The following is a 17,079-nucleotide window of genomic DNA, read 5'->3' on the forward strand; positions in this document are numbered from 1 at the left end:
ACTCGCAAGCACATTAACATTCACTCGATGTCGAGTTGAACGTTGCCGGTAAACGTTTACTCGGTAAAATTCCCGAGTAAACCTTTACTCGCAAGCACATTAACATTCACTCGATGTCGAGTTGAACGTTGCCGGTAAACGTTTACTCGGTAAAACTCCCGAGTAAATCTTTACTCGCAAGCAGATTAGCAATCACTCCATGTCGAGTTGAACGTTGCCGGTAAATGTTTACTCCAGAATTTTACCGAGTAAACATTTATTCGCAACCAGGTTAACCTTTACTTACGGAAAAAAGCGCGCGAAACCGCAACAGTCTTCTCGTAATGCTGCGAAAAGTTAGATTTTTGGGATACATATAAAAGCAAACCCGAATATTTTTGTTATCGGGCGCTCACTCTCATTACAGAAAACGAGACGGGACTCCCGGAAGCAATTTGCAAATCGTCCTTTTCGGTTTCGTCGGGCGATCGTTGTCATCCACTTTCGCGACTGTTGTTGTCCAGAATATGGGTGTTGTGGTATTTATCGCTCTCTGTTTCGTTTCTAGAGCGACACTACTGGATCTGATACTTCAACTGACTTTTTAGCCTCCGAGTTGTGTTTCATCAACAGGGGCAGAGGGAAAAGGAATAACGATCTGCGTGTGCCGGCGTAGAGAGGACAGGGACGACCACTAAGGATCCACAGCCGAGACGCAATCTGTCTCTCGCGGGGCTATAGCCACTGTTATTGCGAATGCAGACTTCTCGATCTGCGGATGAGACTGCTGTGGCTTCCTGCTCGAGCGACGGACTGGGTCCAGTTTAAGGATCGTCATCACCGACAGCGAGCCGGAACATCTTTGGGATTCAAAATGGTGTTGAAGGTGACGCCAATAACGACCCGAAGGTCAGCCGGTCACCTCCTGCGTTTTTGAAGCGCAATTGCCCTTTGTAGCCCAAGTCACTGCCTTTTCAAATCTGGCAAACCGTAGAAGCGAAATATCTTCGTGCGCACAGCTACTGCAGCAGATAATATATAAGCACGGCTACGTTTCAATCCCTCTCCGCATCTCGATTCCCCAGTGAAACAAAACGTCGGCGTTGGAGGCGCCACCCATCGCAAGTATATTGCATGTGAAGGACACCATGCTGATTTTTCTATTACGTAGAAGTAAGTGTAGTATAACGACCGTCGCGCGCGCGGAGAGGTTATTAACCGTGCGGCCGTGCACGGTGCACACGTGGGCGGGTGTGCTCACGTGTAGGGAGCGCGCGCGTTGACCAACCGGCCGTGGCGTGGCGCACGTGTACAGTAGCACACGTGTCGTCCGTGCGGTAGTCTGTGAGCAACACGCGTGTACAGTAATGCACACGTGTAGTAGCAGCGTCCGTGCGGTAGTAGTAATTATGGCGCTAGCTTTATAATTGTGTACAGTACCCGGCACGCACTAGGCGGCAGGTGCTGTATACTGGGACAGGTGTCCGAGGCGTCCCTCGGAAGGGTTAAGACCTGACACCCGTCCCCACCAGTAAACGGGGGCAAGCTCGTCCCCGTCTCTTTTGCGCCTACGTACGTCCGTTTTCGGTTGTCTGTCGCGCGCGCTGGCTTCTAACCCGTTACCGGTCCCTCCCGTTCACGCACCACGGGGCGACTGCGCGTAACCGGCCAGTGAGCCACTCCCTTTTCGCGAGCTCGTGCGATCGGTTTAATTAGCGCGTCGCGTCCGCGCCGCGTGCTCCCTCGCTAAAGTCTCCGCCTCTCACCCAACCCAGGGCGGAGAGGAGTTATCCCACAGTAAGCAATGATCACTTAAACGATAAAATAGCTTGACCCTTATTTAGAATTTGACAAGATCAAATATCCGCTGAAATATGCCTTTGAATGCACGAACAATGAGCTGCGATGCGACTGGAGAATCGAGTTTCACGGATATCGAAACTATGCGTATCATGAACGCAGAAGTGTATTTCTAACATACCGAATAGTAGTAAATTTGTTTGTTCGCTGTGTGCAAACCCTATGAAAATCGCGCTGTAGGTAAGGCATTCTCCTATTATGAGCATGCCTTACCTAACGCGATTGTTCAAAGTCTCATTTTTGAGCTTCGAGTACCAAATTAGAGGGACTCGAAACTCAAAATCAGAATTGCTGCGAGGCATGGCCAGGGGGCGCTTCAGGGGTGGAGCAGGTACTGCACTGCGCATACGTACAGTATTCTCATTTTGAGTTTCGAGTACCAAAAAAATAAGACTCGAAACTCATTATGAGTTTCGAACCTCCGAAAAAAGGGACTCGAAACTCATTATGAGTTTCGAAACCCCGAAAAAAGGGACTCGAAACTCATTATGAGTTTCGAACCCTCCAGAAAAGGGACTCGAAACTCAAAATGGGAATGGCGTCGAGGCATGGCCAGGGGGCGCTTCAGGGGTGGAGCAGGTACTGTACTGCGCATACGTACAGTATTCTCATTTTGAGTTTCGAGTACCATAAAAACGGGACTCGAAACTCATTATGAGTTTCGAACCCCAGAAAAAAGGGACTCGAAACTCAGGGCCAGTCCTAACAGGCGCTTTTCTTTTCTTTTGTTTTCCTTCAACCAGTTGCGGTCACGCTATTGGCCGGATCATTTCATTAAATTAATCGCACGCCACAACGAATGCTACACAGAACCACTGTAATGCTTGGTAATTCTGCGAACTGGTCGAAATCCATTGGCTAAAGGAAGTACCAATCCACACCCAGTCCATATGCACACTACTAAAATTCCATGGACTCGATGCGGTGCAGTGGCACTTGCAGTACAATGAAAGGGTGGAATTAAATCCAAATACGAGCACATGCAGATCAAAGCATTAGTTCTCTCAACATTACAAACCAGACACAGTACCTTCTCCCGCCATTTTATGTGCACAACTCGGCCCTCCCCCGCCTCGACGCCCACGTGAAATTTGCGACAGTCGTTTGCTAGCATTTTACACTCTGTTTAGGAAACGGAGCACCACCGGACGGCAGAAGGGTACCCAGAGTTCAGCACCCAGAGTTCAGCTTTTTGAAATCAAATGCCTCCTTGGCATCGATCATGAAATGGAGAGAAGCCGGGGAGGCTGCTCTCTAGTTCATGATCGATGATGAAGTGGCTTCGCCGAAATCCCTTTCCTGTGAACCACCCCGCCCTCGCTCCCTCCCCCCCGCCACCAACCCCCCTTCCCCCCCAAATAAGACCACGTCCCCTCCTCCCCGCCACCCCCCTTCCCCTCAATATCCCCACGTCCCCTCCCCGCCACCCCCCCTTCCCCCCCAAAATCCCCACGTCCCCTCCTCCCCGCCACCCCTACCTCGCGCCCGACCACCACGCCCCATCACCATCTTCCTCACCTCCTCAGTACCGTGACCAACACACATCCTCCGACATGCTATTGTCCCCGCCACCGCGTCATCCTCCTAACATCGACACCGACACAGTCTCTCCCCGCACCCTCCATCCCTTCCATATCTTTCGTTTCATATCTCAATCCAGCCCAGTTTTGGTCATGCACATCGAGGGACTTCATTATAGCAACAAGTCGTCCAGCTTTGCTTTTGTCGAGCTACAGGGAGTCAGACTGGGCCATGTGCATGCGCGAGGAGGCGTTGCTGTACCTTCCATGCTGCATGGATCTGCAGACCGTCCAGACTCTGTTCCATTTCCGAGGAGTGGAACTATGGGATGGCATTACAGTAAAAACTACAGCAATGTGCTTCCGATTTTAGTGAAGAACTCAATAAAAACGGGGCGAGGGAAAGGAAAAACGAGAGGAAAGTCCTTTGTTAGGACTGGCCCTCATTATGAGTTTGGAGTCCCCTCTTTTTGGGGATCCAATCTCAAAATGAGAATGCTGTACCCGAAAGGTACAGTACATGCTGGTTGCGCATGGGGTGATGGATGACACGATTCCCGCAGAGGACGCGTGGGAGGTCGGAAAGGTGAGCAGCAGGCTGGTCGTGGTGGTCAAGGGGGCCGGGCATGGGTTTTGTCGGGATGGTGAAGAGGGTCGACGAGGTGGTAATGGCGTCTGCGAAAGGCTCTCGTTCATGGCAAGCGTGTGAAAAATGAGGCACTGCGTCTTATTGAAGAGGAAGCAGAGGAGGATTGGACAAGGAACCGCGCTTTGTTGGACCGGTTCATCTGGGAGATTCTACACAAGGGCATTGATGGGAATTTAATAGCGATGAATTACCGTGTTGACGAAGAGGGTGAGGGGGCATACGAGGGCGAGTCATTTATGAAATGGTACGGCATGGATGATTCCGATCGTACTGTTAAAAAGGAGAAGCACCCTGTACCGGGAGGCAAGAAGGAAGTCTCCAAGGCTGAAGGCACTGTGACCGGCGCCCCAGCCAAAACAGAAGACACGATCGATGATGATGAGATATAGAGTTCGAATATTGGAAAGCCCTCTACACAGCAATGCAAGAAACGAAAGCGAAAAGTAGAAACCTCTTTTGCCGACTTTCTCGGCCCCAAGGGCCATGTCGGCAATCTCAACATGGAGGGTCTGTTGAGTCACATGCTGCGTATGCCAGGTGTGAACCACTCAATGTTCTACGTCGGTCACATGTTTACGCGAGTTTGTTGGCACACCGAGGATGCCTTTTTGAAATCAGTTTCCCACCTTCACATCGGAAGCGCTGACAAGACTGGGTACGCTATACCCCAGAAATACGCAGAGGCCTTCGAGACATGTGCGGCCGGGAATGTTTTCAATGGTCGGCTAGCCTAGGACTAGCCTCCTGCACAGAGATCTCTGATGTGCAACACAACCATCTTTGATCAGAGGGAACTGAAAATCCGAGGGATTGAATGAGATCGTATTCAGCACAAGCCAGGTTCCTTTGTATTGACAGCACCTCGTGCTTATCATGATAGATTCAACTGCGGTTTTAATATCGCCGAGGCTGTGAATTTTGCCAACCCAGGATGGTTCCCAATCGGCCGACAAGCGTCCCTCTGCGCTCGCCGAGGGGCCTACGCTTTGATTATACCATACGAATACCTTCTGCTTCATAAGGCCAAGTCGCTACGAGATGCGCACTTAGCTACTACGAACATAGAGAGAATACCGCCACGCACAAAGAGCGATGCTCGTATCCCTTCCGGTGCGCTTGGGACAGTGATGGAAGAGGGGGAAGGAAGGCTGACGGAATACGCTCAGTCGACCAACTGCCGGATCGTCATGTTGAATGGCATTTTGTAATTTTGGACTTGCTCGACCACGACTTTTTTCAGTAGTGTGCCCGCGGGTAGGCCGTGGGCGTCGCAAAGGTGATCCTTGATCTGGTGCATGCGGGCGATGTGGGGCGTCCCTTCCGTGAAGGCAACGATGGCGCCGGTGGCAGCGCCGCCGTGCTCGACCGGGGCGCCGGCCATGAGCGAGAGCTGAAGGAGAATCTGGGTTTTGCCAGCGCCGGCGACGCCGCTGAGCTCGACGATGGAGGCGGTGCCGAGCGGGATTCCGCCCCTGAGAAGGCGGTCCAGGGAGACGCAGGAAGTGGAGAAGGTGGTGGGGGATTGGAGGAAAGAGTGGAAGGGGCGGAAGACGGGGGCAGACAGGCCCTGAGCTTCCAGGGCCGCGGTGGAGAGGTAGGGGAGCAGGGCGGGCGGGAAGGAGCCGATGACCGGGCGGGAGAGCTCTTCTAGGATGGAGGCGGCGCCGCGCGCGGCTATGATTGTTTGGGCTTTGGAGATTAGGACGGCTTCATCGTCGGAATGCGACGGAGCGGTTGGAGTTTGAGTGTTTGTTGTTGTCATCGTTTGACGGAGCTGTCGAAGGTTGATGCTCCAGATGGAGACGAGGTAAGGTTCATGTTTTGGTTTCACGGGCCGCAAGGAACGTGACCTGGGCTCCTTCGTGAGGAGACGAAACGAAACAATGGAAAAGGAGGATGAGCACGAATTGATCCGCTGGCAATCCCGGGGATCCCTGGCTCTGTACTGTACGTTGCAGACTTATCCACCAACAACGGTCATTCACTGTAATCTCACCCTTACAGCATGAAGCGACACGAGATATCAGAGATACTCCCTGGCATCAGCGGTTCGTCCACTTGGCCATACAGAAGAGGCTTGCCTGCGAAGAGGCACCCGCCAAGGTCATCGCTGCGGTCACCGTATCTCCCCGCTCTCAGTGTTTTTTTTCGGGCAAGCACGGGCAAGCACGGGCAAGAACGCGCTTGTTAAGACACACCCTCACCTATATTTTTTCGCCAGATGACCATCACGCCGTTACCCTCGGGAGCCCATCGCCATCACTTTCCAGTCACTCTTGCGCAGCGGCACACTTCTCCCTTTCTCCAAGACCGCCTTCCCTTGTTTCCCCCGCCCTCCCCCTTCCTGACAACAACTATGTCAACACCAGGCTTTGTATCGCAGCGCTGCCAGCGCTGCGGCCTGCTTCACCCATAGACCGCATCCAACAACCGCATCTTCAAAATGCTCGCACTTCGCTGGCCGCGCCCTCATCTCACTAACCTCGCTCCCTGCCCGCGCCCGCCCGACCTACACCCCAATCCAGATGAAGAAAGGCCGCTCCCGCCAGCCGCTGCAACCGCGCCGCGCGCAAGACCAGATGTCACTTCCAGAGGACGGCACCCCTGTCTTCGCCATCTTTGTCTGTACCCCGCGCGCGAAGCTCTGGTATCCAATGGGCGCCGTCCAAGGCGATGATCGCTCCAAAAATCTCGTCAATGCACTCAAGGGCGGCTTCGCAAAGGGCATGTATGCCAACGCATTGGACAAGGGCATTGCACAGACGGTGTACGGTAAGGGCGGGGACAAGTTTGTTCAAAGTGCCGTTCGCATGTACCCGCAGCTGAAAAAATACACAAAGCAGCTCGAGTTTGGGTACAGGGTCACGGCTATCGGCCTCGATGAGCAGCCGACGAAGCTGGTCTCGAAGGAGATGGCACTACCTTTTGTGGAGTGGGCGAAGAAGCAGCTAGATAATGTCTTCAAGAAGAAAAAGTAGCCTTTGCCAAAACGGCACCTGCTTGTCCTTACACACGAAGGCTGCTATCGTTCGAAGCCGGAGGCTCTCGTTCTTGTAAATGAAGCACATGGACGGAATCCCGTAACCGAATCTGTTGGCCGTTTCTCCATCTTTAGCCAAAGCGCGAAGGCACTAACAGCTACCTACTAGACCAATCTAGTCCTCTAAAATCAGTCTTTGGAAGAACTTTGCAACTGCCGTATCCGCGCCATACGTTCCGGCAACGTCGATGCCTTGTCCCTTGTGTCTTCCGCAGACAGTACTCTCTCCACAGTTCCGTTTTCCTTTTCCGTTCCTGCAACACCATCCACCTGAGTACGATCTCCTGTTTGCAGACCGTAGCGTAACTGTATTTCCTGGAGCCGTTTAAGATATACCTGCCCAGCGCTATGCCCTGAAATGTCACCAGCGGACGGCATTTCCATGTCTTCCATCGCCCCCGGAATGGAGCGACGAATTGGAACCGAAGCATCCCTGTAGCCGTTGCCAAAGGCTTGTTGCCATGTTCCTCTGTCGGGTCTACTTACAATGTCCCTTTGAGACTCCTCGCGACTCAATCTATCCAATCCGTTCCTGACAAAGACCTGCATGTCTTGATCGTACTGTGCAAAGTGCGCATCCAACGCAATAACACCGCTTCTTTCAAGCTCATTTTGTAATTGCCGTAGAACTGAATCTGACTTCATACCCTTGTCGATGTTCGAAAGACACCATGTGATCACAGCTCCGCTGTCCTTTCGATCACCCACCGACCCAAGTTGCTGTGCAGCTTCACTGCTTTCCAAAGATTCATCCCGGCCACCTGGAGTCATATCAATGTCGTGAACCAACTGCGAACCTTCCGCTTGGGGAATTAAACTGATATGGGAACGAATATCCTTTCTCATTACGTCAATTATCGCATTCACAACCGTCTTCAACAACCGCATCGCAAAGATTTGGTCTTCCGCGGATGGGTTCCCATCTCTGCGCACAGGATTTTCCACTAAAGTAGATGAATATCTCTGAGCAGCGCGTCCATCCTACAATCTGCGAGCCCCCGCTCCGGTACTTTCGCGATCGACTTGATACATATGGACGACTTTGCCAGTGAACGTGACATTCGTGCAGATCCCGAGTGCTGCTGCATTTCCTTGATATTCTCGAGTAGAAGATTAATCATGGTTGTGTATTGCAATAATCCGATTGCATGACTCCAGCACTTTGACAATCATTAAATTAACCCCTCGCCTCACTTGATTCCAGTATTCTACGCCGACAACGGCTTGTGGAAGCATAGAATTGAGTGCAGCAGCAAGCAAGCTCTCCACGGAAGACTGGTCGAGTTTGCGGAGAAGTTCAGGTTCTCGCGCGAACCTGGTAACACCCTTCAAAACGACTTCAAAACTGCCGGGTCGTCTTCCTCGGCTGTACCATTTTCGGGTCAACACAGACTCTCTGTAAAACACTTGCCCAACTGAAGGAGCAAGGCCGAACTACCTATGTACGTTAATAAATTTCCTTCGCGCCTCAGGTCATCAAAAATTGAAGTGGACGCGTTGGTCGAGGTGGCACGGAGCACAAAGCTAAACTGGAACGGCAGTCTTGGGGTGTCAGACTGATCAGTGTTCGCTTGGATGAGCAAGTTTCTACCGGCAGTAGGGCGTTGCTCGCTCGCGAGGCGAACGACAAGTTGTCGTTCGCCTCGTCACTAAGGACCTACCAGATGTTCAACATCTGGTAGGTCCTTAGTGACGTCGACTGTAACAAGCTTGGCGGCGTCGTACACCCGTGACGGCACTATCGCCGCTCGGCGACACAACGGTGACAGACAGAAAGGCCTTGGAAGGTTCATAGCGAGGCAGAGCAACGACGAGCGGGGAAGAGTCTGGAGCGGTGATGCGAGCGCGGCTTGGCAAGGAGACGGCGGCGGCGCCCGCTATAAAACTGGGAAGGTTTACATGCAATCGGGAGAGACTGCAAAGGTTAGATCTGCCGTGCCCAAATTGGAGCGAAAAATGATTTGAGCATCAAAACTGGAGCACGGGGATGTAGCGATGGAGACGAAGTCGGGGTAGATGAAGACGGTGGGGCGCAGTGTGCGATTAGAAGAGATGATGATGGGTGAGTTGAGGTCGATAGAGTTGAGATCGGAGTTGGGTGTGGCGCAGAGGCGGAAGGTGAGCGAATGGGACGCTTTGCCGTTGCTGGGCGTGAGGACAAGTGGGACGGGAGGGGAAAGGCCAAACGCGAGGCGGCACGCTTGGGAGGAAGCCAGGTCGAAGAGGAGCAAGAAGAGGAGAGATCGGGATAATGTCGAAAGGGATGGGCGAAGCGCTCCATGGCGGGGGTGAATTGGGAGGCGACGGAGGAGAGGGTAGACTGTCAGAGCGGTGGACGACCGCGTATGGAATGGATAAGCATACCCTAGGAGGTCTGGGTCTGGGGGTTTGCAAGTACTCAGAGTCAATTGCATGGGAGTGGTCGCAACTCATTTGGAGTTTCGAGTCCCGTTTTTATGATGGTACTCGAAACTCAAAATGAGAACACTGTACGTATGCACAGTACAGTACCTGCTCCGCCCCGGAAGCGACCCCTGGCCATGCCTCGACGCCATTCCCATTTTGAGTTGCGAGTCCCTTTTTTGGGGCGTTGGAAACTCATAATGAGTTTCGAGTCCCTTTTTTGGGGGGTTCGAAACTCATAATGAGTTTCGAGTCCCATTTTTTTGGTACTGGAAACTCAAAATGAGAATACTGTACGTCTGCGGAGTACAGTACCTGCTCCGCCCCTGAAGCGCGCCCTGGTCATGCTTCGCGGCAGTTCTCATTTTGAGTTTCGAGTCCCTTTTTTGGGGGGTTCGAATCTCATAATGAGTTTCGAGTCCCATTTTTTTGGTACTCGAAACTCAAAATGAGAATACATTACGTAGGCACAGTACCGTACCTTCTCCGACCCTAAGGCGCCCCTAAGAGGCGGCTCAGAGGAATGATGATGATCTCGAAGCATGCGCAGTATGCATTTGCTTTGAGAGAATTCTCATTCTGAGTCTGAACTCTTGACCGTAGAATAGACAGTTCATGTACTCACCTGTGACGTTACGTTTTGTGGTTCTTGGTAAAGTGTAGCCGTTTCATTGAGAGCATTTTAATATGTTTTTGCTTACGAGAACTACTTACATGCGGAGAAGATTTACATTTGAATCCCTATCTTCAGAAAATTGTAGTCTCACTGATTTATAAAGTCAGCTTTTGCGGATCGAACAAGATGATCATTAACAATTCCGCAACAGCGAATGAGCTAGAGAAAGTCATTACTCTTACTGATCCACATACTTTCCAAAGAGAAGACCAGAGTCTCATATTTCCCTTTTGATGTTAGAACTCATACACTGTCATCATCATTCCATGACAAGTCACAAACGTATTCCGTCATGGACGTGAAGGAGACAAGTGGCTTCCAAAGAATTTTGTCAGTGGGATTGTGAGAGCGTCTGCGTTCGTGTGTCATGTACGATGTTTGTTTAAGAATAATGACAGGGAGCCTGCAATATCATAGTTCTCTCGATATTTTCATGCTTGAAAGAAGTGAGAATGGCGTTCTGCATGTAATCTGCGGTCAGAAAAGTCGTCAGGAATTAAATAAAATGGTTTATTGCTTCAAAGCTAACGAAAACTATGATGGGGGCGTTCTCTTTCCGGAGAACAGGAAAATCATGCAAAGCGGTGATACAAAGGCCTCAGATTCAAATTGTGCGCTGGGACCATCTTCATTTAGTAAGACAAGCCACGGAAATAGTGAAACGTTCGAGCAGCATCTTTCCGAAAGGAGGGAATAAAGGGATGGTAGTGCCTTTACAAAGCAGTCTGCGAAGCGTTTCGCACGGTATTTGTTCTTCTCAGTGCAAACAAATCAGCAGTGAGTATTGTCAATACATCAGGACTCCGACTGCATCACAAGGAGCCCCAGGGATAGTGCAAAAATGGCAACTAGTCCCTAAGACATGGGAAACATATCTAGAAGAGCGTATTTTCTTATTTGTATAGATGGGAAAGCTTAGAGATCGGACAATGAAAGTTGAAATGCAATGCCAGCATTTTATGCCCTAATTAGGATTCTGAGTTGCCTAATGAAGGAATTCAGAATGTCATCACAAGAATTTGTGTTAATTTCCGGCAAGGAAGTGACACAGGATCTTGTCCTGCGCAAAACTATCTCGACGTTGTTTTTGAAAATCCAAACGAGTGGCGAAGATATAAGGAACGTTCAAGGCTTAAAAAGTAATGAACCGGTGGTTGACATTATTGATGTTGACGCTTCTGATAGAGACCGGTAAGCAGGCACGAAGTTAAATTGGTAAACAAAGTTATGTGTTGAATCTATCTGTGTTATCCCATTGAGTCCCGTATCTTCTCTCGTCAATACGAAGGGAACTGCGAGCTTTGCAAACTTTGTTACGGGAACTTATACCTATTAACCGTTTAACTCAACTACAATTTTGAGTATAGAACGCCTTGTATGGTTTGTACTACAACCATAACTTTAAAGCCACATGTTTTCATGGCACCTTTGTTGGAGTGTTTAATGTTTAATGAGCGGCAAGTAAAAACTTATTTCCACGGGGTATGTGGTGTCAACCTTATTATGAGTTTCGAATCCCTTCTGTTTGGTGGTCCCTGTTTCGGAGATTAGAGACTCATAATGAGTTGCAAATCCCCTTTTTGGTATTCGAAACTCATAATGAGAGTACAGCATAGGATGACATCCGAAGTAATGTGTTTGACGGAGGTGATTTAGTGATCACCTTTTCCGTTGCCCTAAGAAATGCGGTCCCATCGAGAGGACACCATAGATGAATTTCTCCCTACCGGCTGCTCACGTGCTAGTAATGTCGCCTTACTAAAACACTCAGTATCTTGAAGTCTCACTACATATATTAAACTTATTCAGGATGTCACCCCCCATTTGGGCGCTATCCCTTCTCACTTTTGAGTGACTTCATTCCATTCACCCAGAATGCTCTGTAACAGCTTCACGCATGGAATAGAATTGGGCTTTGCAGATCACACCCATAAATAATGTGAAAATATATATATATATATTTGTATGGTGTACCGTAGAACATCTCGCTTTTTCTCTGCCGAACCAGGCCAATTTATCTCGTCTTGGAAACCAAGTGCAGTGCGTATATTCAAAGAACGCCTCTGCGCATGCAGAAAGGGCATTCGCATATTGATATGCTCAAGGGCACATAAATGTGAACTAATAAATGTTTACTTGTTGATGGGTGGTCAATGTTTACCCAGTGGCAAGTAAATGTTTACTTGTTGACGGGTGGTCAATGTTTACCCAACGGCAAGTAAATGTTTACTTGTTGACGGATATTTCGACTGGACAGGCGGAGTGCTGTGATAGGTTGCAATACTTTGAGTTTTTCAAGAAATTCAATGGCTTCTTTTGCCCCTACTGTAATTGAGTTTATTGAGAATTGTATTAAAATCACGGTGCATATCGCGTATGATAAAAAACTTTATTTACAACCAGGGAGAACCCGGCGGAGCAACGGGCTCGCCGGTGCGGGGGTCGAGACGGATCTGGTTGCCCACGGTGTGGACAAGGGAGTGGGCGTCAGCGAGTGTGGCACTCGAGATTAAGGAGGGGGACACAAGGCAGCAAGTGCCGCACGGGCAGCGGCGAGGATCAGAACCGAAGAACCGGGGGCGGGACACTTGGCAGCTCGATCGAGGGGGCAAGGCGCTACAAACAGAGAGGTGGAATGTGGAGTGGAAGGCGGGAAAGAAGTCTTTTATTTTTGAAGATGATATTTTTATTCAAATGTGTGATTCCACACAAAATCGGAGCCATTACAGTTGAACAGAGAATAAATACCTGGTAGCTTGAAGCCCTCCCTCTCAGGGGGGATAGGGGTGAGGGACAAGCGGAAAAGTGATTCAGCGAACCATAGGTTATGGGCCCAACGACCACTAACGCGCAAAACCCACCACGGATCCCCAAACCGATCGCGCCAAGAGGGCCACAAGACGCGCCGACGCCCGCGACAGACAAGAAATATCAAACTAACTTTACGCCTCAGCGCTAATCAACAAATCCGAGAACGAACAACCACGAGACAACACACAAGGAACCAATATGACTCACCAACATAACCATCTACCAACCCTCACAAAAACCAATTATACATTTTGGTACGACGCGCTACACATTTATGCACGCACGATCAACGCTGAAGAACTCGTAGAATCGCCACCCACACCTACCAACGACCCTGCTCTATCCCAACAACAGCAACAAAAATGCCGACAACATCAAAACAGCCATAATGAGAAGTATCAGCCCGGACCTTATCCCGATGCTACCACCCACCATCCTTCGCCAACAGCCACACACCATATGCGCAATAATCAAAGCTGATGTTCATGAAACAAGTATCGAACACCACGGAGTACTAGATGCCCAAGCGCACAACACTACATTTAAGCCAGGAGATGATTTCGGCGACTATGTCGCTAAACACCAAACCATCAGACACAAGATGATCATAGCCGACTACCCCAATATAGCAGCCGAACGTACAACCATCAATTAGATGATACACGGCCTCGTACAACATCCCGATCTCAGCAATCTGGCACTCCTAATGGCCGGAAATCCACAAAGCAGCATTCGCGCGTTTCAAAATCATATACAGCAAGTTTTGATCATGCAACAAAGAATGCAAACGACGACCACCAACCCCTTACTGCCTTGACCCACATACCATATCCTATGCCCACAACGCAAGAACCATACCGCACACGAGCAAACCACAAAAGTCAAGACTACGAAACAAACCCACCCACCTCAAAAAAGGGAAAACGGCCCCCACAGAAACCCCACATACTTCTCACATAGCACCACGACCACAAGCCAGATTACAATTACGTAACATGGCCCAACCAAAGAACAGCCACCATTACCCCTCACCGGCACAGACCGTCCTCCATGATTGGCATCTACGTCTCGGATACATACATCCAAAGACAATCAGCGCAATGCCGAAGCATAGAATGTTACCCCCCTGCCGAAGTCCGTTCACGCCTCTAAACACCAAATAACATGCACAGGATGCATAGATGGCAAAACCGCACGGAAACCGCACAATCGAGCACAACATACTAAAAATATAGGGCACAGTCTATCCTCTGACGTCTGTGGTCCGATAAAACCCACATCCACACACAATAGCAAATACTTCATGACATTGATAGACACAGCAACACAATATGCATGGGTCATTTTCCTCAACAATCGCGCGCAAGTCCCACAAACACTCACAAACGCAATCCAACAGGTAGCCAACAGACGAGGATACTACCCTAAATTGCTAACAACAGACAACGCCAAAGAATACCCCGCATCCAGCGTCCAGTCGTACCTCACATACAGAGGAATTCAATTTCGACCGACCACACCGTACACCCCACAAGAGAACTCTTTGGCAGAACGCATTAATCGCACTATAATGAACAGCGCAAGGGCAGCGCTAGCACACAGCAGACTTAGGCAGAACTATTGGCAAGACGCAGTCACAGATGCTATTTTCAAATATAGCATCACATACCACTACGCAATACAAAATTTACCGCACACGCTATGGCATGGTGCACCCCCCAAAATCAAGCACATCTTCATCTTTGGACAACTTGGGTTCGTACCCATATTGAAACCACAGAAAACGAAACTGCAATTACGAGCGCATCCGGCCAGATACCTCTACGGTATCGATGACGAACATATACAAATATACAACTTGTACACCAAACAAAAACAAAACGTACGCTTGAAAAAGTTCAAACCATACTACAGAACATCCAACCCTTGCGTCACCACAGCTGTAGCATTCAAACCCCAGAGAAAGCGCCAACACATTCTACAAACAATCAACACAACAACTCTGCTACCGCGCTCCACATCACAAGCCCGCAGCTATCCGGACGCAACGGAATGGGCAAAGGCACATAACAGCGAGTTACAACAGCTCGATCGCATGAAAACTATTGCATGGGATGAACCAGCTACGAACACACCAAGGAAGGAAATTATTACGATGACAATAACGTACAGATACAAAATTAACCCAGCCACAAAGGGCATCACGAGGAAAGCCCGGTGCTCAGCGAGAGGAGACCTGATGGTCCCCCACACACACTATGACCCTGAAGCAACGGCAACATTCATGGCAGACAAAACGACTATCCGCACATTATTTGCACTGGCAGCCAAACAAAAAATGTTCCTAGAGCATTATGACATAACTGGAGCATACCTTTATGAGCAATATGATCACGAAAAACCTGTATATGTGTGGCAACCACCACAATTCGACGGCACATACAAGCATAAAAACACCACAGGGAGACTGAAAGGAAACATATACGGAACACCACCGGCCGCACACACGTACAGCAAAAACCTTCATAAACACCTCGCAAACCACGGATACCGACAGCTGAAATCCGATCCATCCGTATTTACAAAAAAGCGAAACAACGAACTCATTATGATAGCCATAAGCATGGACGACTTTTTGTCTGTCTTAATGACGAACTGTACACAGTGCTCACATCCAAATACCGAACCAAAAGACTAGGGAGGCCCAAGTCATACTTAAATTGGCATGTTCAATACAGCTCGAAAGGAATACACCTATCACAACCGCAGCACATACAACAAGTAGCACAACTCATGCGAATGGAGGACAGCAACTCCATGTCAACACCGTACCTTTACGGCACAAGTATGGACCCTCCCCATGACCACGAAGTCCTGCGCACCGACATAGAACAACTGTACAGGAAAGCACTTGGAGAAATAAGATATATCGCGGACAGCACAAGACCCGACATAGCATTCCCAGCAGCAGCACTAGCACGAGCCTTAAAGAAACCCACGGCACGGCACTGGCGTCTGCTCAAGCGCCTTACTCAGTACCTCCATAGCACAGCTGACTACGGCATCCTAATGCCATATAACACAACGAAAGACACAAAAATCACAGCATACTGAGATGCAGACTTCGCCAATGATGAACAAACAAGAAAATCATTCTCAGGAACAATAGTCACACTCAATGACTCCACGGTTTACTGGCAAGCAAAACAACAACCGATCGTTGCGAAGAGCACATGCGAGGCTGAATACATTGCCGCAGCAGAAACGGCAACACATGCCATCTGGCTTCGCAACATGTTGACAGAAATAGGCATTTATACAACAGAACTTCCCATTCGCATAGACAACACAGCAGCTGAGCACATAGCCAAGCAAAAAGCACCAACCAAACGAAGAAAATGTATCGACATACGATATCATTACCTGCAGGATGTCACACAAAACCAAACGGTGGCAGTGCAGCGCATAGGCAGCAAAGACATGCCTGCCGATATCATGACGAAACCCGTCAAAGCACCACTGTACCACAAGCACCGCCAACACCTCGGTGTAATCATGCGACCACCACCGACAGCGGCATCTTGACAGCAACCCTCGCGTCAGGGGGACTGTGATTCCACACAAAAAGAAGCAACGACGCTCGGTCTGCTTGCATCCATAGAAACAAACGACACAGCAGTTGTGATTCCACACAAAATCGGAGCCATTACAGTAGAACAGAGAATAAATACCTGGTAGCTTGGAGCCCCCCCCTGAGAGGGGGGATAGGGGTGAGGGACAAGCGGAAAAGTGATTCAGCGAACCATAAAATGCTAGGGGTACCGATGCTGTATCACGGGGCAAGCGTCAAGGACTTACACTTGGGCGGGGCTCGGTAGGGCCGCGCCGTGATAGGGCATACGGGAAAGGGTGGCAGAGGCCAAACTGGACCAAAAAGCGAAACTGATGCGTTGTAGTAGACGTATCTTGGCGGTCCCATAAGATGAATATGTCCGGTTGGCAATGCGGTGAGCGAGGTACTCAAGGACTGCCATCGTGCGAGAGCTGGTCGCGCCGAGAGTATCAAATGCGAGCGGGACAAAGTGCCAGTCGAGTAGAGGGAGTGGGGAGTCAGGCTGGAGGTGAAATGCGTCACGCGCTG

At 49.8% G+C, this 17,079-nt stretch overlaps 3 protein-coding genes across 3 annotated transcripts; 2 read left to right on the forward strand and 1 right to left on the reverse strand.

The window, feature by feature from the left end:
- The first annotated feature begins 3,512 nt into the window (after positions 1-3,512).
- On the forward strand, positions 3,513-3,908 carry CHC_T00002020001 (hypothetical protein). Its single transcript, XM_005712920.1, has one exon. The coding sequence runs from the start codon at positions 3,513-3,515 to the stop codon at positions 3,906-3,908; it is 396 nt and encodes a 131-aa protein (XP_005712977.1).
- Positions 3,909-7,177: 3,269 nt separating this feature from the next.
- CHC_T00002021001 (hypothetical protein) lies at positions 7,178-7,894 on the reverse strand. Its single transcript, XM_005712921.1, has one exon. The coding sequence runs from the start codon at positions 7,892-7,894 to the stop codon at positions 7,178-7,180; it is 717 nt and encodes a 238-aa protein (XP_005712978.1).
- A 7,843-nt stretch (positions 7,895-15,737) lies between these two features.
- CHC_T00002022001 (hypothetical protein) lies at positions 15,738-16,523 on the forward strand. Its single transcript, XM_005712922.1, has 2 exons — positions 15,738-15,951; positions 16,054-16,523. Exons 1-2 carry the CDS (start codon positions 15,738-15,740, stop codon positions 16,521-16,523), a joined length of 684 nt encoding a protein of 227 aa, XP_005712979.1.
- The last annotated feature ends 556 nt before the right edge of the window (positions 16,524-17,079 follow it).

This window comes from Chondrus crispus, genomic scaffold, assembly GCF_000350225.1.
Source record: "Chondrus crispus Stackhouse genomic scaffold, scaffold_121, whole genome shotgun sequence".
NCBI lineage: Eukaryota > Rhodophyta > Florideophyceae > Gigartinales > Gigartinaceae > Chondrus > Chondrus crispus.